Source organism: Diadema antillarum, unplaced genomic scaffold, assembly GCF_040938485.1.
Source record: "Diadema antillarum isolate AM-2024a unplaced genomic scaffold, OU_Dant_1.0 scf00000078, whole genome shotgun sequence".
NCBI lineage: Eukaryota > Metazoa > Echinodermata > Echinoidea > Diadematoida > Diadematidae > Diadema > Diadema antillarum.
Genome location: NW_027270967.1, coordinates 1,138,954 through 1,163,930, shown reverse-complemented (window position 1 = coordinate 1,163,930; position 24,977 = coordinate 1,138,954). Strand labels below are relative to the sequence as shown.

General features: G+C 39.7%; 2 protein-coding genes across 2 annotated transcripts; one reads left to right on the top strand and one right to left on the bottom strand.

The window, feature by feature from the left end:
* Positions 1–485: 485 nt before the first annotated feature.
* LOC139717604 (ruvB-like 1) lies at positions 486–10,785 on the bottom strand. The gene is made up of 9 exons (XM_071629113.1): positions 10,507–10,785; positions 8,610–8,829; positions 8,020–8,103; positions 7,257–7,414; positions 6,478–6,627; positions 4,780–5,042; positions 3,819–3,921; positions 2,956–3,047; positions 486–1,369 (listed from the first exon to the last, which is right to left on the bottom strand). Exons 1-9 carry the CDS (start codon positions 10,648–10,650, stop codon positions 1,210–1,212), a joined length of 1,374 nt encoding a protein of 457 aa, XP_071485214.1. The 5' UTR covers positions 10,651–10,785; the 3' UTR covers positions 486–1,209.
* Positions 10,786–11,176: 391 nt separating this feature from the next.
* Positions 11,177–24,375, top strand: LOC139717603 (coiled-coil domain-containing protein 146-like). Its single transcript, XM_071629112.1, has 18 exons — positions 11,177–11,302; positions 12,028–12,169; positions 12,313–12,395; positions 12,947–13,156; positions 13,649–13,859; positions 14,272–14,369; positions 14,702–14,929; positions 15,366–15,525; positions 16,346–16,468; positions 17,058–17,317; positions 17,777–17,941; positions 18,547–18,771; positions 20,415–20,550; positions 21,158–21,250; positions 21,612–21,740; positions 22,462–22,599; positions 22,954–23,202; positions 24,094–24,375. Exons 2-18 carry the CDS (start codon positions 12,038–12,040, stop codon positions 24,295–24,297), a joined length of 2,844 nt encoding a protein of 947 aa, XP_071485213.1. The 5' UTR covers positions 11,177–11,302; positions 12,028–12,037; the 3' UTR covers positions 24,298–24,375.
* The last annotated feature ends 602 nt before the right edge of the window (positions 24,376–24,977 follow it).

The window sequence follows — 24,977 nt, the reverse complement described above, 5'->3', positions numbered from 1 at the left end:
ACAAGAAGATTTTGCGGCTCACAAACCTTTATATTTCTTTGTTTTTGTACCCTAATAATGAGAAACCTGATATAACAAGGTAATTGTCATCGTTTTTTACATACTCCTCGTAACAAGGTTTCCCCAGTACATCTATAAATCTGTATGCAATACTATGAGCAGCATTCAGCACCTGGATATAAGACAGTATCCCTGCTGCAATGGCCAACCACAAGAATGACCACAGTTGAGATGCAAGTATGTCTGCGCATCAGACAGACACTGGTTGAAACATCTGACTGTTCTTCGCACATAATACAGTGTAATGTGAATGGTGGCGAAATCGCAACGCTGTGTTTGTTGATTGGATTTGTGTAAGCTCGTACACACTGTAGTTAAGAAAATCTGAATTGCCAAGGTTAGTGGGACATCAAACTCATGATCAACATCAACACAAGAAGCAGGCTTCCTTAGTGACCTATTCCATGAAAACGTCCATTCCGAATTTCACATGTTCAGGGCTTATTGCTGGCACAAAGGCTTACTTTCCTCCCTGACGTACTGTATTTTTTGTTACACAGTGTAAATACCTTGTCAAGATGCATATGTAAAAGCAGCATGCATGATGAGTTTTACCATTTACATAGCATTGGTCTCATGACTAAGGAAACAAAAACCTGAAAAGCATTGCATGACTGAGTCAGGTTTTATAACAGCAGATCATATCAAAATGGATTCTGAACTTGCAAATACGACTACCAAGGCCAAAGACCTCACTCCATAGCTGTTGAAGGGAAGGCATAACTTCCATTAGCGCAAGCTTCTTCCATACGAATTACACATGTAGTCAACCTTGCTTAAGTGGACCTCTCCCAAGTCGAACAATCGTCTAAGATGAAGGTCGTTTCAAGTCCTCTTCTCTTTATATTCTACTGATTCATAAGTCAAATTTTCTCTTAGTAGAAGCTATTTCTTCAGTCCAAATATATTCGACTTAGGCAAGGTTGACTGTACATATGAATATATGTATCATAATATTAAAAGAAAAGAAAATAAGTTCAGCTGAAGACATGGTATGCTTTGGAGAAACCCCGTCCAATATCGGAGAAGTTGCGCATGCAGTGAAATTACAGGAACAATATCACATCTTCCATATCCTGTGGTGCCTTGGTCCATGCAAAAAAACCCTGTCCAGTACTGTTTCAAGCATCAAGAGATTGCATCACAGCTTTACTTCATGTACTTGTCTCCAGCCTCTGCTAGTATCTTCGCTGACGATTTGGCATCATAGAAGAGTTCGTTGATCTCGTTAATTTCATCCTCTCCAATGCTGTCCTTTCCATTGATGCGGGCTAGAAGACTTGATGGTGTCAGAAGCTGTACAGCATACCTGGAGTTGATGCAAACAGGAAAGAGCCAATATCACTACTCAATAAATAAGGCATTTTCTTTTCTTTTCTTTTTTTGTCTGTGGGTGTATGCTTTTTTTGAAGGCAGTAGCATGCTACAACAGCTTGGCATAGATTTCATCATGCAACTCTTATTACAGTCAGACAGTGCAAGCAAAGGACATGTACTGATAGTCATTTGTGTTAATTGATATAAAAGCCAGTACAGTAGACTTTCATGAAATGTATCAATACGTGTACTGCCTATAGTGTGCAATAGCTGATGCATCTTAATCCCACCTTGCACCTAGAATTACGATTGTACATTCTGCAAAGCTCAATTATGTCCCAGACAAGTAATCAATGGGTGGGATGATGGAGTGATAAGCATTTTCTTATCAGTAACCATTTCTATTAACGATTAGTTGTTTGTGTAGTATTGAATTACAAAAGATGAGATAAACCCTCTTCAAGAGCTACTCTGTTCTTTGTCAAAGAATGAAATGGTTTCTTACAGTATCAAATCACAGTGCAGATCTTGTCTGCACTCCAGCACACTAAATGACATTGATACATTTGCAGGAATGTCTAGTCATACAGTGGAAACTCGATATAACGAGATGGTCGGGACCGAGTCATTTTCCTCGTTATAGCCGATATCTCGTTATATAAGTAGGCATAATAGAAGGCATAACATAAAGACATTAATTTGCACATGTGGGACTACCCATCATATTTCAATCAATACTGATAACTTGATATTGTGTGTGAGGGAATTACTCACCTTTATGGGTAAGAAGATGTTTTTCACCGAGGAAATCCAATATCAAGAATGTGTTTCTTATTAATTGTAGATGTTTGAATTTGTAAATTCATATAATAGCTTGTGATTGTATCAAGATCGTCTGTGGATTGGTATGTGGTTATCGTATGGGTGTGTGTTGAATGGAAAGCTTGATGGTCTGCACAATGCTGTGTGTGTATGTGACACATTCTGTATGTACATTATGACTGCGTGCGTGTGAAGATGGGGAATTCCCTATGTAGAAAGCCAATCACAGCATCAGATTGCCTCACACCTGCTAAACGTCATGATGATGTCATGTATACATGGCCGTCCCACCACATTTTCTGCTTGTATCAGTGTGCGCGCGCACACACACACTTACACATACAACATGCAGTGCTAGCTGGAGTGCACTGAAGAAAATGATTATGTGTGTACAAGACAGTTTCGGGCGCATCAAGCTTTACAATCTCGGAAGATGATAGCACAGGCGAAGTAAAGCTTTACCGAAGGCATTTTGCTTTACCTTGCTATAGCAGGTTTGATTGGCTATGTTTTTCTTTGTTTGGAAGTCACAAAATTTATCTCGTTATAGCAGTTATTTCGTTATAGCCGATCTCGCTATAAGAGTAGCATTTTACATAGACTTGTGTGGAAGGAAATTTGGGACCGGAAAAATTTCCTCGTTATAACCGATATCTCGTTATAGCAGTGTTCGTTATACCGAGTTTCCCCTGTATTGGTGTGCACGTGACAAGAAGGTTGTGATGGAGGGAGCTCACAAAGTTCACAAGTATATACCTCAGTGTTGTCTTTGTGCCAATTTCAGCCAGCATGTTCAGGGAGTCGTCCTCAATTTGAATGCCTTCTGTCTGAGCTCTGATGCGAAGGATCTGGCAGCAGTGGAAAACAAAATCAAATTTGTCTCAGATCATATTACAAAATTTAACCACAGGATGTGACTCACAGATTACAGTTCATTATTTTTGGGAGTTTTACAAGTCGTGTGCTGTTCACAATTTCAATGTGATGTGCATGAGTACATTTTTCCATCTGTTGCTGTACTCCATGGTCGCGAATTTAACCTCTCGCAAAATTGCCACAAAGTCCTGATTCGCAAAAAAAAAAAATAATAAGACTCGCTTGATATATAGCATTTACAGTAATTTACACAACTCTGAAGAATTTCACAGACCACATGATCCAAGAGAGGAATGAAAACAAAAGAAAGCATCAAGTTAAAACTTGCCATTTTCATGTTCTACAGCAGAGGAAGTCTTCCTCTCTACACTGGCTGCCACATAAAATCCAGGATGAGGGTACGCACTACTCTCAAAGTACTTTTACCAACCCATATGCAAGAACAGATAATGACCTTTCTTGTCGGACACTCGCCAGAGGTTTATACCTTAGGGTCTGAAATGCTATGTCAAAGAAGATATGAGTGCCTCAAAAGCATTTCAGACCCTTTCAGATGGAACATTTAATATGCCTCCTCTCCACCCCCCCTCCCCCCCCCAAAAAAAAAACAACAACAACAACAACAACAACAAAAACTGAGTCATTATCTATATCATGTTGACATTGCTCTGTATCTGGCCAAGCCATCTTGCATCACAACACCATCCGTATCATCACCATTATTAAAGTCTTATCATCTTTACCTGCATCATCTCTTCCTGTGAGTAGGGCAATGTCCTGATGATCATCACCCTGTCCAGAAGGTCAAGTGGAATGCCATGGGGGGAGGCAACATCTTCTGTACCCCTGTCACCATGGCAACAAAATGAAAGGAAAACAATTTACATCACAAGGCTAAGCATTATTCATAAAATGTTTTGATGATTTGCTTTCTGTTCAAAAATTTCATCCAAAAAATACTTTCCACTGGGTACTGATTTACACAGTATGTGTACCTTCAGAATGATGTTGAAGATGAAATTATACAACTTGCTCAAAAGAAAAAGCAATAGCATAGAAGGAACACATCTATTACAGTTCATACCATAAAACTTATCATGATTACAGCTTATCACAAAAAAAAATACAAGTAAGTCACATTGCACAGCGCACTGTATAAATGACAATGCCTGTATGAGACATCTGGGCCCCGTTTCATAAAATATGTTAGGATGGCAACTCTTGCTGGAATGGCAACTTCCCACAGCAACAGCCAATCAGGATGCTGGATTCTTTTCATTACTATGACAATTGCCATTTTAGCAAGAGTTGCTATCATATCAACGTTTTATGAAATGGGGCCCTGGTTGTCTAATTAATTCTCAGTTAAATCTGGTCCTATAAAAACATTTTTTTTTCCATAGGATATCTAATGACATATTGAAGAAGTTAAGAACAGAGGAAGTCCAGTCAAGACATAGAATAAATAGTTGTTTTCTCTCTCCATTGACTTTGAAACATTTCTTTATCTTTCAATCCCTGTTACAAAATTTGTATATGAAGAGATCCTATTTTTAGTAATGTATCAAAATCGCATCAATGTATGAGGCCCTTCTTATGAGGAAATACACCCATTGCAATTATAAGAGGATTTCAGATAGGTAAACAAATACGGTAAAGAGTGTTTAAGAAATAGATCATATGGGATGTTTAGATAAAGATTACCTGATTGTGCACTTGCCACGATTTGTAGCAAAAATAACGATGGGGGCCAGTGTGGACTCCAGAGCCCTGTGGAGATAGGTGAAGCACTCAATGTCCAGCATGTGGACCTCGTCGATGAAGAGGACGCCCGGTACCAGCTCGGCCACACCCTGGTCGATGTACTTGTTGACCACCTTGTTGATCTCCTTGCGCAGTTTGTCCGTGATCTCGGTCTTCTTGGGCTTCATCAGCTGACCCATCATGGACAGGATGTCTTGACCGCCCTGAGTGAGACAGATGATAAGTTCTGTGATGCTCACAAAACATATTCTGGATTTACATATCACTTAAAGTTTAAAACAGCTTTGATAATGTGAAACACACTTCGTCTGGTGGTTGTTTCACAAAGAATCTAAGTCAATCTAAAAGTTAGGATCAACTTACTTTCATAGTATGCTGTGAATGTCTTCCAAGTAACTTCCTAATGGAAATTTCAATTTTGCACACTTTATTATGCAGTCATTAATATACAAAATAGAATTTGTGACAAAGAAATTGTAAATTTTGATAACAATTAGAAGTGCATCCTGGATTTACATATCACTTTAAGTTTGTAACAGCTTTGATAATCTGAAATACACTTCATCTAGGGGTTGTTTCACAAAGAATGTAAGTCTATCTTAAAAAGTTAAGATCAACTTACTATCATAGTATGCTGTGAGTGTCTTCTAACTTCCTAATAAATATTTAAATTTTGCACACCTTTGCATGCAGGCATTAAAGGCATAATTTACCATTTGCAGATGAAACAAAAACCCAGCTTTAGTGCTTCAAAATAGTTCTAAAATGTGAGTTAGGGTTAGAGACAACCGATGTAGAAATTTGAATCAGTATAATCAATGCTAAGTATTTTTAAATATACAAAATGTGAACAATAGTTATAATAAAAAAGTTTCCAGAATAAACTGTATACAGTTATGGTTTATTGAGAAAAATAGTTATATCTCCTTATATTTTAGGCTTCATTGCAAAATTTTTACATGGTAGGATGTTTTGTGATACAACTGACCTACACATATGCATCAAATTTGATATCTTGAACATTTTTTAAATCACTGCTCTCAAAGGTAAACTGTACCTTTAATATGCAAAATATAATTAGTGACAAAGGAATTGTAAATTTGATAATATTAGAAGTGTATTCTTTTACAAAAAATCAAATAAAACTGAACAGGGAAACCAGTTGCATACCATAATTCTAAGTTGATCTTAACTTTTGAGATCAACTTAAATTTCCTTCCTGGTCAAATCAATATCAAGTTTTACCATTCAACCAGTTTCTAGGTGGTCATTATACACATTATGTGGTAATGAAATGTGAAATGAATTTGAAAGATAGAACTACTGTACACACAGAACATGTTTTGTTCTTCCTCTTCTTTAGCGATTAAGCACGGCCTTGTAATAAGCTTGTCATTTTAGCTGTTTTCTCTATTTCAACTTCTGTGAGATATTCACCTCACACAAAACATCAGTAGTTGCTAGATTAGGCAATGAGCATCTGAAATAATGACAGTCTCCAACAGTGTCAGACAATTCACCTAAAATTTTCATTGCAAGTCAGAAAACCATCATCAGTGGAAGGAACATAAGTGGAAAGAACATAAAGCAAGTTATCTATTTCAAAGGAGAAGAATATGAGGACAGGAGGCTACAAACCTGCGGTCTGGCATTGGCAATATCGAGGTCATGAAGGGTCACATCTTGGATGACTTCCTTCTTTTTGTGGACATCTCCCTTGGGTAGTGGGACATACTCTTCTGCTTCCAGATCAAATTCAGTTGCATAGGTGTCCGATCTGCCTTGCCTCTGTACGGAAAATTGAAACCAATCAACATATAAACAACTTTAGGTATAAAAGTGATCATGCATTACCATCATTTTGTGTTACTTCCACTCAACAAAAGACTGAAATATGTTATCTTCCAAGCACTTTTAATCTTGAACATGCACGCAGCTAGTACAAGGTTGTGAGAATTGACTATCTTGTACATTTACTGTTTTCACAAAAAGCTACAGATTTCTTGTTCTCATAAATTATATTCATCACAATCTAACACAATGCACTTTGCTAGAAGACTCTCTAGAGCAGTTATGCCCTTATCAGTGTTTGAAGTAATCATTCTATTGCAGCCAATAATATCCCTCATCATTACATTCTAACGAATTTAACAGGCACTAAACAAGTCACATGAACAATTCAAACAAAAGTAGTTTCCAAGCTGTAAATTCCTGGCAGCTGACAGTACAAGGAACAAACTGATTCATACGCATCATCTTTAGATCTTTACCATAACAATAATTCTTTAAAACTTCCATAGCATCTGCCCTCTACCATTACAATACAACCATCTCCCTATTAATACTTGCAAACATGTACACACAAATCCTGAAAGAGTGAACGCAGCTTCCACTGATTCAACCGACGACAGACCCACCTTGACAGCACCGCTATTTGCCTCGATGTAGATGACATCACCCACTTCTACCTTCTCCTTCTGCAGACTCTCATAAATGGAGGGGTCGAGTTTGAGCTGCTTCGTTCCCTTGGCGGTCTTCAGACCAATGATCACATGACTTACTGTCTTGCCATACCCTGAAACATTGAGCGAGGCGAAGCCAGGGGAATATTGTAACTATGTGCAATAATGAGATTTCTGAGAGATGAAAGCACATGCAATGATACAGTGCACTCCCATTATAATGAACACAATTACAATGAAATAAAGATTCAGGCCGAAATATTCTACCCCCTATGTTTTTTATTGGGTTTTTTTGTTCGGTTATAATGTATTTTCGATATAATGAAAGAAAAATGCCGGTCCTGAGGACTTCGTTATAATGGGAGTCCACTGTATATAACAGTATATCCTTTTTTTTTTAAATGCCATTGGATAACTTACATAACTGCACACATTGTATGCTATCAGCTTTGAAGGAAGTTCATATGCTTAGAGGAAACAGAAACTTGACACATGGACCACACACACTGTTCATGAGTAACTGTGAAAGGTGTACTTAATTAGAAACATTGTACTTGGAATACTTACTGACATCTGATCAAAGAAAACAACTGTTTTGTTAAAGTTTTGATGAGCCTGACATAAGGCAACAAGAAAATCATGGAAAACTCCTTCTCTTTCACTTGATCTCTGCAGCATACACCACATCCTATGCCACGGTAATGAAGTGACATCTTACCTCCCATAGGATTCTCTGTTTCACAAGGCGTCAGTTCGGTCACCTCTCCTTCATACACTTCCTTCACCTCCTTTATGCGAAGACCTGAATTTTGACATCAGAGTAGGACAATTGATTGCTATGAGTATTAAGATGTGTCCACTGCATGTAATCAATGTAACTGAAATACATTGTATACATGCATACATTTAACTACATTATTTTGACAAATATGTTTCAAGACATTCAATGTACAACATGCAAGCTAAAGACCTTTCTCATGATATCAAAATCAAACACATTCAAAAACAAAAACAAGACAATCACTGCACATCACCATAAATGCTTGGCTCACTTGTGTAAAAGAAGATAGAACTGGGTTTAATTTCTTCTTCTTCTTCTTTGATACTGTCCAACACCCCTTAGTAGGGGCCAACCATCTTTCAAACTGAAGATACATCTACTGCCGCACAAGATGTTTGTGTTCTATTTTAACTATTTCCGACTACCACTTTGACATGTCGGTCATGCTGGGGGTTCTTGGTTCTTGGTTCCAGCAAACTGTGGATGGAAGGAAAAAAAACAACAGTTTTTGGCTACACAAGACTCACCAATTGCTCTCCTGAAGTTCTCCATCAGCACCTCAGTCTTCTTGATTTCAGAGGAAAACACCTCGCTGCCCACCATCGGGCAGAAGGGCACCTTGCTCCCTAGCTCCTGGGCAATGGCAAGAGCGAGGGCAGTCTTACCCGTGCCAGGTGGTCCTGCCAGAAGGACAGCACGCCCCGCCATTTTCTTCGACCGGATCAGTTCAACCACCACTCCAGAAGCCTGCGGCGAAAATGCAACGTGTGAAGATAAAAACAATATTGCAAAGTTAGAGTTCCAAGTTCCGACATAGTATTCCGATAAGAGTAAATGTCAAGATTAACTTGGCTGAAGTGCAAATCTTTACACGTTCAGAATCAGAACATTGTCATAAAGCAAATGTTGATATTCTGATGGTCAACAATGATGGCGATGATGATCTTACAAATTGTACATCACTTTCCTTGGAATATTGGGAAACTAACGTTAGATCTAGGCCTATCGCCTACTAATAATCAAAATTGAGTCCATTGTCATGATTGTATTAAATTTGTAAACGATTTTATGTGTCAAGTCATTCGGTTGATCTCCTATTATTGGAACTTCAGGATGATTTATGAAGGTGGGTTTGCTGTGTGAAGCCAGTTATGTGACTGTGAGCAAACTGGCCTAGTACTTAACGTTACATTGTATGTCTGATGATGCTTGCTATCAAAACTCACAAGTCAAGTCACACATGAAAACCATCATCATCCACCTTTCGGTATCATTCATTTCACAAATGTCTGAACTTTTTAGTCTTGACAAGGAAGTTGACTCTACATCTTTACTCTTAGAAAAGACAACCAAAGTATGTTACATAGTAGACAGAAAGATCCGTCTGTCCCGTGGAGTCTTTTATATTTTTTGACGTTATCGCCCTCCTCCAGAGGGCCGAGGGGACTCCGTGAAGCCAGACCATGAGACGCAGTCTCCCCGGAACATGGCCCGACGACCAGATACAGACCGGTCTTTCGGTCAAGTCCAGTTCGGGAAACCCACTCACAAGGGGGGCCCCTCCTTATAAGTAACCCGTCCCCCTTATAAGTAACCCCGTCCCCCTTATAAGTAACCCCCGGGGCACCCCTTATAAGGAGTCTCCACGCTTTTTTGCAATGCAACGCGAAAATGAAAGGACTGCGGCAATTCGCTTGATTATGTCCATAAAGCTTCACAAGTTTCCTAGTTACTCACGAAATTTGAGCAAAATCGGTTTGAGGCATCATATCTAAAATCATGGATTTAAATGCGATGTCAAACGACCCATGCGAATGCTGAAATGCGAGCGATTACTGGCGTGAGTGTCGCCAGGCGCGGCGGCGCGGCAATGCTTGAGTGCAGACGTGGCGACTGAGGGTACTCGGTACTGAGGGTACTCAGTCGCCACGTCTGCACTCAAGCATTGCCGCGCCGCCGCGCCTGGCGACACTCACGCCAGTAATCGCTCGCATTTCAGCATTCGCATGGGTCGTTTGACATCGCATTTAAATCCATGATTTTAGATATGATGCCTCAAACCGATTTTGCTCAAATTTCGTGAGTAACTAGGAAACTTGTGAAGCTTTATGGACATAATCAAGCGAATTGCCGCAGTCCTTTCATTTTCGCGTCGCATTGCAAAAAAGCGTGGAGACTCCTTATAAGGGGTGCCCCGGGGGTTACTTATAAGGGGGACGGGGTTACTTATAAGGGGGACGGGTTACTTATAAGGAGGGGCCCCCCTTGTGAGTGGGTTTCCCGAACTGAGTCACATAGATGTCTAGTGTATGTGATAATTTATAGATCTTCATCGTACATTCGTAATATTGTTACTGGAATCTACTCACTGGATTAGTACTGTAATAGTAGAAACTAGAGTAGAAATCTAGAGTAATTTACTACCTCTCGTGCCATTTCTTGCCCAACCAGGCCAGCGGTTGTCGCTGCTGCAGCATTCCCAGATTCATCTAACCCCAGGCCTTTGACGTGGCTGTGGCTTGCAATTCGCTGGGTTTTAGTCGTGCTTTTTACTTCTTCGATTTTCATAATTGCTACTTTGGTACTATCTCTGGAAGACGGAAGGATCTCAAATTCTAAGGCGAAGGTTTCTGGTTTTCAAGCAGTGCGAAAAGTGTTTCCAAAGAAGTGAGAGATCGCCTGGCGCTTCACCACATTCCCTTCATATGCACCTGCTGCTGCTGCCAAAAGCTGTTGTACTGTGTTGTACACGAACAAGCTATGAATGATGATTGAAATCAACGCGTAAAACGTGCACTCACGATGCGATCGCAGCAATTCTAGGCATAAAATGTTGCACATTTTGTAAAAAAGCTTATATTAGAAATTTTTATATACAATATCTCCCTGTAAAATAATATTTCCAGCTAAAAAAATATTTTATGATACATATTTGTATGTCTTATGTCATACGCTGATTTTTTTTATTGAATCATGAATCACTTGGTAGCAGAGATTCGGGCAACGTTCACAGCCTGTCGATTGAGCGTGCGCAGTTGTCCTTAGAAACTAACGAAGCTTGTTTTCATCATTGAGAAGATAGTCGACAGGGATCTTAATTTGTACAGTAATTGCACACAAGAGCATTAATTAAAACGTCAAGAATAAATCTACAAATTTCTAGACAAGCTGATTAGCATCGCTTGGAGAAGAAATGAACCCTGGAGTAATCGAATGACATGTAAGTTCATCAAATATTTCTTCGACATTAGTCGTCCAGTTCGTGTAGAGGGGTATCTACGCTCCTTCATCCGCAGGGTTTCGGGCGGGCCGCACTCAGTAGCAGTCCGTCAGCTGGAGCTGGAGACCGCTCTCGATTCTCGTGCTCTTCCGCATCCTGTTCGTTTGACTCCTTTCATTCTATTGTACTTGTAGATTTACTTCAGTTTTGATGTAGAAAGGTTCAAACGTGTAATGTGCCTCTAGGCTATAAGTATCTTCAAGACAAAAGTTAGTAACGTGGAAAAAAAACAGAAGAAGAGCCAAGAGGAAGAAGAGAGAGAAGACTCTGCAGATTGAGTCTGAAGACGCGAAGCGAAGAAGAAGAAGAAGAAAAAAAAAGAAGACGAAACAGAAATGATGTGAAAGTATGTATGACTCTGATGAGTGACGTCAACAGAAATGATGTGAAAGTATGTATGACTCAGATGAGTGACGTCAGTAAGTCGTTAGCATTTAGATTTTCTTGTCTTTTTTCCAATCTAAACCAACGGTGGTTACATTTCGAATTCACAAGCCTAGGCCTACACTGAAGTAGACGAGATTGACGAAATGTTAAAATTAATTTAATGATTTAATGATATCAAGTAGAAATAGGCCTAGCTAGAGTCTAGGGTTCTACAACTGTATCAGCTGGTACTACTGTAGATTCACTTCATACTTTTGGCTTTACCAAACACTAAACAGAGAAAAGAAAATGAGCAGCCAGGACCGTCAAGATGATGAGTCATACGAGCCAGCCATCGCCCCACTGGCTCCAAAGGTCATCCTGCAAGAGGAGGGTCAGGTCGAGGTCTCCGCCAGTCCTGCTTTCCAGTGCCTTGATGAGGTAATGAATGCTTCCAGGTATTTGTTTCAAGTCCAAGTAGACTAATGCTCTTATTTTTGCAATGACGATTAGATCATTCTCGATGTGTGCTTGTTAATGCATGCTGATTTGCTTGTTGCTTCTTTGTCATCCCAACTTACTAGCTTTTCCAAGATGGAAAGCTCACAGGAACCAGAGTTGCTCAGCTCAAGGCAAAGTACACTGAGCTACACAAGACTTTGGCCAGGTATGTTCTTCCAATCAAATGAAATCATGTCAGAGCCAGTAGTTCAGACATGACTGTTGTAATTGATAGGTTGAATTTTTGGTAAGAGAGATTATTGATTGGCAAGCCATTAAAGGTTATTCAAATTCATAAAATTCTTCCATCCAGTTATGTTTGTTAGTTTGGTGGGTTTTTTTTTTTCTTTTTTTTTTGCAACTGATTGACAAATTGACATAAATAAGCACCGAATTGATCAGTGTTTAAGTAGTAGCCATGGCAAAAGAAATAATTATGCACAACCATACTCGAGCAGGATTCAAACCACTAAAGGTTAAATTATTTTGCTTTATGATTTCATGTTCTTTGACAGATATAAGCTTTTAAATATTCGCCCCAGATGTAAATGTGATGTTAGCATCTGCATTTTCCTTTAAAAGTTTTTTAGTACCTATTGTAATGACAAGATTTTGGTGGTTTCTTTCTTTTGTTTTGATTGGTTGGTATTTAAGCTTTGTTTATGAGGAAGTAAAGTGAGTATTTTTACAATCTCTCATTACAATCTCTCTCACCAGGACACGTGAGTCTGAGTTGGGCCTCCTGCAGATGGCCAAGGAACTGACACAGTCAATGGAGAAGCAGTCAATTGAGCTTGAAAAAGCCGACAACTTTCCTGACAGCTCAAACTCGGAGACCAGCAAGCTGCGTGCAAAACTCCTGAAGCACAATAATGAGATTGACCAGGCTGAGGAGCGAAACTACCAGTATGACTTTAAGACAGAGAGGTAAGTCTTCAGGATCCTCAGTTCAGTTTTATATTCTTTATGCTTCTTTCATTGAATTGTACTTTTGCTAGGAGTCTTGCAGCCCTAAAAAGTGATAAATACGGCTCTGGTTTACCTGCGTGTAACACAAAGATTCTTTACTAATTCATGTGCCATCTTTAGGCACAATGTTCAGAGTTGTGAATTTTTTTCCCCAGGCTTCCTTGTAGCTAGATCAGATAATGACAAAGGTTGTCAGCAGTGTGATAATATTGATCTTTGCTTCAGGTGTACCTCTTTGGACAAATGTCCATGATAATGATGAGATCAAAGAGTGTAAAATTCTGCATTTTTAAAAAAATTGTTATTATTATTGGGGGGGGGGGGTTGTCATTTGCATTCATCTGTATGCCAAAGTTATTACAGATTTAAACACCGAGTGCAAACAGAATTACTGCACACATTCATCTCTTTGCTTGATATTCACTTTCTTTGGGGTCTTCTTGTCTCCAGCCTGCAGGAGGAGAAGAGGATGCTGGAAAGAGAGTATGACCGCCTCCCCAAGAAGGAGGAGATTGAGAAGCGCACCAAGGAGCTGACCAAGCACGTGGAGGAGCTCCGCATGGAGATCGGACAGCGCCAGCTGGAGGCCAAAAACTTGAAGGAGGAGCTGGCCATGCGAAACCGGCAGATCGACTTGGAGCTGAAGGAGTTAGAGGGCGAGGTTGGTGTTGGGGTCGTGGGGTCAAATTTAGGATTGAGTCAACTGAGAATATTTCATATACATCATTGGTGTAAGATGTGGATTAGCCTCCTTTTTGTGTGTAGCCTATCCAGTCCATGAGTCAATATTTTACCCCATGAAGTATTGTACAGTTACAGTATCATAGAGTCCAATTTTGTGATCATGAGTTGCTTCTTTGATGTGATCATGATTTGAAAATGTCATTTGATTTGAACCTGCAACCTAAGTCAAGAATTAGCAAAAGAATGTTGTTGTACAGGTATGAGGACAATCTCCCCAAACTTCCTTACAAGTGTCTTACCCAACAACATCTTGGTGTATGTTAAACATGTTGTCTGAGTTCAATCCCTCATCCCAGTCGTTTCTTCTTATTTCTTGAAATGGTTTACAGGTGGAAACTCAAGAAAAGCTAAAAGAGGACCTCGTTGCTGTGCACTCCCTGCCAGGACAGCTCATCAAGGAGATGGACAAGATGAACAAAGCAAAGAAGTAAGTGAACACATTACACTCTCTTGAAAAGTCAAACAATATTGTTTCTTTTGCTCTGTGTCAGAATATTGTCATGGCACACTAGGCAATCCGTATATCCTCTTGACATTATTACATTCTGTAAGAGTGTTTTCCAACAAATGAATTTTTCTGAAAAAAAAAAATTTATCAGTTTTTAATATTCAAACAGTGGGATAGCGTATTCATACTTGTGGGAATATCAAGACGTAGTACTGAACTATCCAATTCAGACAAACCTCCCAAGCCATTCCAATTTGCAGTTTGATTCCAATTTCCAGTTTGATAAGCCTCAACCTCTTTTCTCCCTTCAGTGAGGTCGAGCGACAACGGGGTGAGAAGGACGAGGAATACGCCGACCTGGCTGCACACCTGCAGGACCTGTTGGCACGGCAACAGGCTCTGATGGAGGACAAGTTCCAGCTGGAGCGGGACAAGGCAAGGGCTCAGAACGCCCTGGATGAGCAGCAGCGCAAGTTTGACATGTGCATGAAGGATTATGAGTACCAGAAGGAGAAGGAGGCAGTTTACCTTGGTGACAAGTGAGCAATTTTATCATCTTTCAATACACAGAGAGGGTTCAATGAAAGTAAAGACATGCATCGAATAGGATCGATAATGCTGCAATACCCTGAGTGATGGTGCAATTTTTCCTGGAGTATTTGGGAGTATTTTTGTTGCAGTACAAAATGTGTTCTACAGCTGCAGTCTTCTTTCTTGTTTTCTTCTTCCTTTATGAAACTAGATTGGTCCTAGTTTTTGAGTTGTGTGTTTGCTTGGATTTGTTTCATTGGCTGTACATGAGTATATTTTGGATGTGTGTGTATGCTTGATGGGTTACATCTGCATGCTTGATGCCTGAATCTCATGTAAAAACAGTCAAACAAAAAAAATATAATAAATTAATTAAACAAACATATCTTACACTTTCTTAAAAGCACTGAATATTTGTGATTTCTCGTCCTCTTTTGTGTGCAGAGCAACTCTTGACTTGAGTCTGCGACACATCCAGATGGATAAGAAGACACAGCACGAGATCTTTGCCCGGAAGCAGCGGGAGAAGGAAAGAGACCTTAGGAATCTGAAGAAAACTGAGCTGCAGCTGAGGGTGGCCAATGAGGGCTTGGCACACACACAGGTACACCAAACCCCACCCAACATAAGAAAGAAGCACACACACACACACACACACACACACACACACACACACACACACACACACAGATTGGCACACTTACACAGCATCTTATGTGCTAGAAGCAATCCACTAGATTCGGCGTCATGATTTTGCTCTTTGTGTAGCTTCTCTCTTTTTCTGTCCATTCGTATAGTAATGAATGAAGCAATATTTATCATTTCATGATGACATTGATGATTGTAATTGATCAGGTTTCATGGATGATGAAATAATTTAGCCATAGTACTGTAGTTTCTGGAAACCACCTCTTTCATATGTTATTTCTTTTGTTTCACAGTTCTGTAAAGGAGACACATAACAAATGTTTGTATAATAATAATAATAATAATTGATATGATTTATATAGCGCCAAATCCACTCTGCAGAGTGCTCTAGGCGCGGAAGGAAGAGAAAGTGACGAAGTAAAAGACATACAAATGTATGTTAAGATAATGTGTTGATAGGTAGTGCTAGAGTTTTGTGAAATCCTTGTTTATAATATTTAACAGTCTAGAGTGCTATAGACTGGTCTTGTTAACAGTCACCATAATATATCAGAATGTAAACTGACTGTACAATAAATTACTCTGAACAGATTTAAGATGGTCTATCTGAAAAGATTATGGCTTTCTATACTGTCCTTTGGCTTCAAGCATCACCGACTATACCATACTTTACTGTAGTATCTGATTGATGAGATACAAAACCCCATGTGTATATCTAGCAATACCACCACATTGCATTAAATTGACAAACCATTCTCTGTGTTTGGATATTGCAGACTATTTTTGACAAGGTCAAAGGTCAGGCTGACAGTGGCCCTAAGAATGACGGCTCTCTCCTGGAGAAGAGGAAGGAGCTGACCACAGAAGTGGACAAGACCAAGAGGCTCCTAGCAGACCAGGTATAAATCAGGCATTATCATATATCACTGCTTATGAAATTGATTGATATTGTTTTTTATATGGCATGAAAAATTCATTGAAAGTTTGTAACCAATGCTGTATAAATTAAGTCCTTGTTACTTTATAAAAGTATGCTCTGGCACCAATACCAAGTTCTTTTTTTTTTTTGTCAGTATCTATGGACTTGCTTTAATGTTTTTTAAACCTCAAAGCTACATGATATTTAGGCAAGCACTAAGTTATTACTTCCAATAGCTTACCCCAAAAGATTCTTGAGTAATTTTTTGGAATGGGTGCGTGTTATCAATTCTATGTTCACTATTCCCTCCATTTTCCATTCATCCTCCTACAACTCATTCTGAAGAATTCTGTCACATAGGTACAATGCATCATTAAAATACTTTCTTCACACTTTTTCTACAATTAACTAATGATGATGGGGGAGGGGGGTTGAAGGAAGGGGAAATAACACCGTATTTTAAGTGAGGGGTATACAGTACACACAAAGAGCATACTGTCGATAACATGGAACCTGCTCTTTATTCTGACCACCTACCCTCCTCCCCCCCCCCCCCCCCCCCCTCCTAGAACTCCTTCACAGCTGTGGAGCAGGTGAAAGTGGAGCAGAGCATAGCAGAGGAGGAGCGGCTGCTCTACGAGCAGAGTGACCTCCGCATTGAGGTGGTGGAGCTGACACGCCTGGCTGCCATCAAGGGCGACGAGCGAGAGCAGAAGGCGAGGGACTACATGCGGGCCGAGATGCGCTACCACCGGGCCCTCGACGACCTCAAGTCCAAGGATCTGGCCATCATCGATAACAAGAAGAAATACCAGGAGATGATGATCAGGTAGCTTTACATTGATTATTTTCCTTATTAACTATAATTAATAAACAGCTAATTTTCCTTGTTTCATTTGTGCACCATTAGAGCTACCATTTGAAGCATTTCTTTTCTTAATAGTTTTGTTCAAGTTGTGTGTCAGATATTATTTCTAATTGAAGTCTATTCTTGAAAAGTTTTGCAAGCATCTATATTTAGGCACTTATTAAAATCATTTTGACCTTCGAAGGATTAAGTACTGCACACAATACTCAGCACTACAGATTGCCGGTTTTTTGCTTATTTTGGGCAAAATGTTTGCTGGAATTATGACAACTGCAGCAGCACTAGAGATTGAAGTGATGATTCTGTAGGCATCAAAGGTGGTTAGCTGTTTCAGTGTCATTATACATGATATAAACTCCCTCCTCGAAAAATGCATGCGGCCAAATTTGTAAACTGTGACCTCTGACATGTGTTGTGCAGGCTGCGGGAGTTTGCCAAGATGTACGACGTGATCAAGAACGAGCGGAACAAGTGTGTGAACCTGATCCAGGCCAGCACTCAGAAGGCTGCTGAGATGAGGGAGAAGATCAAGATCCTGCAGAATGAGATTGAGATCCTCAGGACCTCGTGCCACACAAAGGAGAGGTGAGCTCATCCTGATCACTATAAATGTACTCTGACCCTATGTTTGTGTTTATGGAGTTACTTCCTTACATTCCTGTCATCTGTCTCTTCTTCTTCCTTCTCTTGGTGTTTTTGTTTTTGTTTGATAGAATGTTATAAAATACCACTTTCATATTCTGGAAATGGTGTTGTGACTTACAACATTCCTCTGCCTTTTAATGGAGAGGTTCCTTGTGCTTGATGTGCAGAATAAGTTTATCACAATTTGATGTGAAATGCCTCCCTTTGTCCACAAGTTATATCATAGTTCTGGTATGAAATCACATCAACGCTGTCTTGAGGGGCACATGAAAGACAATGAAATCTTTCTCACAAGAACATTTTTACCTCATGGTATCAAACATCCTTCAACAAAGCTGTCTTTCGAAATGGGTTTTCTATTTCGTGTAATGACAACATATTGAATATATTATAGAGACCTTTGTCTTGACTTTAACAAAAGAGAATTTCCTGGTTGATATGTAGTTCACTAAAACCAAATTCATATCAAATCCTGAGGTAACTGCTAATGATGACCACCCATGCATTCCCATGTTTGCTCCGCCTCTGTAAATTCCCACGTGTAGGCAACTCCAGAAGGCTCGACTGAAGCACGTTAATGCTGTGGTGCTACGGGACCAGCTGCGCAATGAGCTGGCCAAGCAGCAGCGCATTGAAGAGGAGATGAGGGAGAAGCGGGAGCAGCAGCGGCTGGACATTGCCAAGCTCAACCTCATGATCAACCAGGCCGAGGAACAAATGGTGCAGCTCAGGAAGCGCTACGAAACGGCCGTCCAGCACCGCAACGATCGGTATGTCTGCAGTCACCTTTTCTTTTTCCTTCATATGACATGTGATACCAGTTGATCAGAGTGATATCACATTATTGAAAGTGATAAAAAAAACATTCATTTGTCCCCGCCGAACGAGTTCGAGCAGGGGACTATGAAACGGGCTCCGTACGTGTGTGTCCGTCCGTGTGTCCGTCCGTGTGTCCGTCCGTGTGTCCGTCCGTGTGTCCGTCCGTGTGTCCGTGTGTGCGTCCGTGTGTGATCAAAATCTTCAATTTGCTACTTCTCTGTCATTTATGAGCCAATTTTGATTCTGTTTGCTTTATATGATAGCACTACATGGGAGCTTTGAAACTTCTACACAGAATTTCAGTCGTGACCTTTGACCTTGACCTTTGACCTATATTGTACATTTTGCTACAAAATGCTACTCCTTCGCCATTTCTAACCCGATTTCGATTCCGTTTGCTTTATGTGATGGCACTAGGTGAGGGCTTCAAAACTTCTACACAGAATTTTGACCTTTGACTTCTTTGACCTTTGACCTTGATTTTTGACCTATATTGTACATTTTGCTACAAAATGCTACTCCTTAGCCATTTCTAACCCGATTTCTATTCCGTTTGCTTTATGTGATGACACTAGGTGAGGGCTTCAAAACTTCTACACAGAATTTTGACCTTTGCCTTCTTTGACCTTTGACCTTAATTTTTGACCTATATTGTACATTTTGCTACAAAATGCTACTCCTTCGCCATTTCTAACCCGATTTCGATTCCGTTTGCTTTATGTGATGGCACTAGGTGAGGGCTTCAAAACTTCTACACAGAATTTTGACCTTAGCCTTCTTTGACCTTTGACCTTGATTTTTGACCTGTATTGTACATTGGCTACAAAATGCTACTCCTTCGCCATTTCTAACCCGATTTCGATTCCGTTTGCTTTATGTGATGGCACTAGGTGAGGGCTTCAAAACTTTACACAGAATTTTGACTTTTGCCTTCTTTGACCTTTGACCTTTGACCTTGATTTTTGACCTGTATTGTACATTGGCTATAAAATGCTACTCCTTCGCCATTTCTAACCCGATTTCGATTCCGTTTGCTTTATGTGATGGCACTAGGTGAGGGCTTCAAAACTTTACACAGAATTTTGACCTTTGACTTCTTTGACCTTTGACCTTGATTTTTTACCTATATTGCACATTTTGCTACAAAATGCTACTTCCGGCGGGGACATATATTACGCACCGCGTAATTTCTACTTTTCCTTGTTTTATGTAGAGGTATGTTAGAATGTGGAGTTTGTGGCAACTTCGAAACTTTGTTAACTGACGAAGATATTTGCATGACATTGTTTCTATTGCAAGGTATTAAAGTGAGGCATTGCATTTGCCTACAAACATGGATAAGCAATAGAAATATGGTAATGCCAAAAGTACCCTCTTTTTTTTTATTGCTTTCAGGGATGTATTTATGGACAGTTGACTCTGTGGAAGTCGTCTTTAGCACAAAAATTCTTTGTATAATTCTTGTCCATCATGTTTCTGTAAATGTCTGTTCAGGCATTTGTGTGTTCTTAGGGAACCTTGGTCATCCAAAGCCTTCAGTAATTATGTAATTGCTGATGGTCATTGAATTCTTTTTCTACTTGGTTGTCCACAGAGGTGTCCAGCTGATTGAGAGGAATGAAGAGGTGTGTCTGTTCTATGAGAAGGTCAACATCCAAGAGGACATGATACGGCGAGGGGATGTTGACCTCCACACGAGAGAGGAGGAGATTCGATTCCTCAAGATGCAGGTAGGTTGCCATGGATGTCAATTTATATGTGCAGTCATATTGGGCACACTGCATTCTTGTATGGCTCTACGCCATTATTTATTTTCTTTTTTTCTGAATGCATCACTCTCAAGGGAAAGTATGTGTATGAACTTAGTCTGTGCGTAAATGATGAACATTTTGTTCATAGTAGTGCAAAATATGAACATTTCTTACAAGTTTTTTTTTTTTTTGCTGTAATGTTTGACATATAAAAGTGTGTAATGATATTGTATGAGAATAATGCTTTAACCAAAATTCATTTTTTTTAATTTTTTCTTTAGCATGTGGAATGAATAAATAAAAGAAATGAATTGAATTACAACAGTGCTTACATAAGTTTGTGATGCATTGTTGAAAGCCTATGCTATTCTAGAGAGAATATGACATTGATGGTTTTGTTATCTGTGTGAATACAAATTTGTGGGAAGGAAATGTTTTCGATGGTCAAAGTAACCAAAAGGTTATTTTCTACAACCAGCTTAGTAGGGAATACTGGGTTACAGTTAGCATCCAGCTCATGACTATGAGCTCCAGTTCCCGAATACACAAGAAAATTGACATGTCTTCCACATTTTTATGCCTGCAGGTCGCTGAAGAGAAGCGAGCCATAGACTTGCTTCGGCAGAACCTCCCGAACAAGAGAGCGCTGGATCAAGAACTTACAACTCTGCAAATTCAGGTAAGTAAACTTTGAATTCATAGCAATTGAAGTACAAGGTTTTATCAATTCAATCATGGAAACCACTGCTACATGGGCATACATTTATGCAGAACCTAGAAGATATAGATCATCATGTACATGACTGGAATACTGCTTCAAGTTACAGAAGTACTATAAAATTTGGTTGTGCTACACATGTAGCATTCTGTTTGTATTTGGCACACCCAGATGCATTCACCATGCTTTTGAAAATAAACTGTAAAAATTAAGTCTTTTTGAGATGATGAACATTATTTCCTAACGATGATGCTAGAAAGTGCCCTGTGATGAATAGACATGTTGATTTCTGACTGAAATCGTTGTTTGTCTCCCTCTACAGCTGGCCCAGTGCCAGGATCGCATGAATGAGTTGGAGCACCAGCTGGAGAACCCACATGATGAGGAACGAGTCCGCTTCCTGGAGGGCAAGGATCTCAGTCCTTCAGAGCTAAATGCCAAGATTGAAAATGTGAGTTTGCATGTTTTTGTTTTTTCCTGCCATGAAGAAAATGCAAATTTAAATCCAGTCCCCCCCCCCCCCCAAAAAAAAAAAGATAAATAAATGAAAATCTAAAAATTTGTCAATTATTACTTACAATACTTGCAATTAATAATGCAGATTTTAGGATGTGCTCATCACCTGTGTTGCTATTGTGAAATGATGGTCATTGAAAGAAGTTTTCGGATACGTTTAGGTACAAATGCAAAGTTCTACCTAAAGGCCATGTTAAAAGTAATCAGTATAATTTGTCAGTTTCTGTATTTCTTCCTTCTCTTAATGTAAGTTATAGATAGTGTGAACCAGTAGAGATTTTTAAATTAAAAATAGTGAAGCTGAATCTTCTTTGTTATCAAAGTTAATTTCAGGTATAAATGTATAATCATGCTTTTAATCCTAGGGATAAGTCCACGTCTCTAATGATTTAGCTCTTATTCACATATTGCAAGCTGGGCTACTGAATGGTGCACCTATTTGTGTTTCTGAGAATAACACTTGCTATGACATGTTTGAGATGAATTCATATTCATACTGACAGTCTGTCTAATCTTTGTTATATTTGTGGGGAGAGGCAGACAGATTAAGTTCAAATGACTAGTAATGCTTGTATATTCAATAGAATATATTTGATTGAGTACTGTTTTATTCCTTGGTGTGTTTATGTGTGACTTTTCTTGTGTGTGCAAAACAGCTTGAAATAAGGCTAGCTGAGAAGGAGGAGCAACTGCTGGAGAAGGACCTCATCTTTGAGCAGGTGACCCGTCTGGCAGAGAGGGTCAACAATAGGGTCAACACCGGCAAGGATGACACCCTAGCTCTGGCCAAGAAGGTCAGTTGATGCTGCCCATTTGACCACTCTTTGCCATAAAACTGTGTATTTTATTTTATTTCTGTATGACTGGACTCATTATGTCATGATTTTACTCAAGCTCAAGTTGATACTATATCTCTTGTTAACCAGTCATGGTATACAACCAGTATGCTGTTTTTGCAGAAACTTTTTCCTGCAGCTTTGGCAATGAAGCAGAATAGTGTAACCAGTCTATTGTGTAAATGTTCATATGTACCATATGTTGTGAATAACTGGATATATCAGGACCAACTAGATCAGTTTGTACCAAAAGAGAAAGATTTGATGGTAGAGTATTTGCAATCCTAATCATTGAACTGGGTTTTGCAATAGGTCAATGACTTGCAAGCTCGGATCAAGGAGGTGACGCGGAAGATGATGGCGTCCGTCTCCGAGCTCTCCATGACCCAGGCGGAGGCGCTGAAGCTGCAGCAGGAGGCGCGGGACGGGGAGGCGCGGCTCCAGCAGGCCTACCTCCGCATGGAGCAAGGGGAGGCGCCCACCCCAGACGCAGCCAGGGAGTGGGAGAGGATGCTGCGGGATGAGACGAGGAGGGCCATGGATACAGAGACCAGGAAACAGGTGAGTGCCTACATACCATGCTGGAGCAGCGCAAGGTGTTTAGTGTCTGTGCCATAAATTTGCTGTGTTATATATCTTATATGTTTGCAATCTAAATCATAGTAAGTATTTTTTATAGTATGTTTGTATTATCAGCATCATATATCAATGAGCAAATGTACAATGGTATAGATGAATTTAATGTAAATTTGATTGGTATAACAAATTGGTGCTGTCGTTGTTTTGTTTCCAGTGTTCCATGTCTTACAAGCTTGGCTTTTTAGTAGTTCACTGTTTGACTTCATTATGATTACTTTTGTTGTTGTTGTTGTTACCATGACAAAGTGTACATTGTTTCTTTTTTTTTATGACATCATTCGTGCATACACTCTATATTGTATTCAAAAAAAAAAAAACTGTCCTTATCAGATGAATGAAAGACAAATCGACAAATTGTACCGCTTTGTATCATGTTTTCTTTTTCTTTTTTGATGATGGAAATAAACAGACTATTGAATTGAATTGAACTGAATTGAATTGAAGGTGGTGGGATGGAGAAAACTTGGCAGATGCATGTCTGTGTTTGAATGAGTCTGTGTGAAATGTCTGTCACCTTTATATCGAATTAGGATTCAGAGGAGAAAGGCTGCTGATTTGAGAATCTATGGGATGTTCGTTATCTGACATTCCCAGTGTCAGAATATTTGCATTTATCTTGCATGCTCGATGATTTTGTATATATCAATCCATCACAAACACTAAACTTTGTTGTGCTTTGACCCAAATACTTCTGTTTACATAATGTTTCTAAGATCTACTGAAGCAGTTAATTTAGTCATTACGTTTGCTGTACTTGTTCAAATTAGTATTAAAAAAAAAACTTTGGCATTTTCATTCTGATAAACTCTACAGATCGCAGAGGAGGAGGAGCAGTACATCTTGCCTGGTGGAAATTCGACCACGGCCGAGCCACGACCCAATGCTTATATTCCCGATGACGACAGTGACCTCCCGGTGCCCCGCCCATATGGGGTGCATGCTCCTTTCAAACCTCAGGAGACGGGGGCAAACATGAGGCACATCAGGAAGCCGATCATCAAACCAATCGAAATCTAGATTTGCAGCGAGATGTGTGTTGTCATCCGATGGTATCAGATAAAACTCGCCAAGTCCACTTGATGCTAAGAGGCGTCACTATGGGATGGTTATCAAGGTTGTAGCCCATCTTTGCGAACCCTGAAATGTTTGTATTTTTCCTCATTTTGACCCACCAGATTATGTCTGGGTTTGGCTATATAGGGAGTTTGCTTGAGGTATCCTGTGGGCTTATTTTGGGGGAATGAGAATGTTCTAACATTTCTATTCATTTCTCTGTGAATCATTGAGGCATTGTCCTTCCGCCATGAGATTAAGAATAAAGTCTCATTTGTCAGGAATGTGGTATATTTTTACCATGAATTGAATGTTGTTGTCCTGGCTACGAAGTGAAATTTCATCTCCAGCGACAGGCCCATTTGTTTGTTTGTTTGTTTTTATTTTACCTCTCCCCCTATGTTTGTCAAAGGAATGGCTACTCCCTCTGTGGCTTTCAAGATTTTGAACTTGATTTCCACTTCTGCAGTGAAAGCTGCTCCTGCTCGTGTGATTTAAATGGCAACACAGTTATTCCAAAGGGCAGTGAGTGAAAATATGACATACCGGTAGTCTTCAGTGCAGCAGTCCATGTGTGTTCAGCTAGGATGAGAGCTACAAAGGAATGATTGCAATTAAAACAACTTTCTCAAGTGGAGACATTG

What these genes read in the sequence shown, in the direction of transcription:
- LOC139717604 (XM_071629113.1), bottom strand. Translation starts at nt 10,650, where the DNA reads ATGAAAATCGAAGAAGTAAAAAGCACGACTAAAACCCAGCGAATTGCA. An exon ending in GAACTTCAGGAGAGCAATTG is followed by an intron (nt 8,104 to 8,609) that starts GTGAGTCTTGTG and finishes GTCAAAATTCAG; the next exon opens with GTCTTCGCATAAAGGAGGTG. An exon ending in AACAGAGAATCCTATGGGAG is followed by an intron (nt 7,415 to 8,019) that starts GTAAGATGTCAC and finishes TCAATGTTTCAG; the next exon opens with GGTATGGCAAGACAGTAAGT.
- LOC139717603 (XM_071629112.1), top strand. Translation starts at nt 12,038, where the DNA reads ATGAGCAGCCAGGACCGTCAAGATGATGAGTCATACGAGCCAGCCATC. An exon ending in CTACACAAGACTTTGGCCAG is followed by an intron (nt 12,396 to 12,946) that starts GTATGTTCTTCC and finishes CTCTCTCACCAG; the next exon opens with GACACGTGAGTCTGAGTTGG. An exon ending in GCAGTTTACCTTGGTGACAA is followed by an intron (nt 14,930 to 15,365) that starts GTGAGCAATTTT and finishes TTTTGTGTGCAG; the next exon opens with AGCAACTCTTGACTTGAGTC.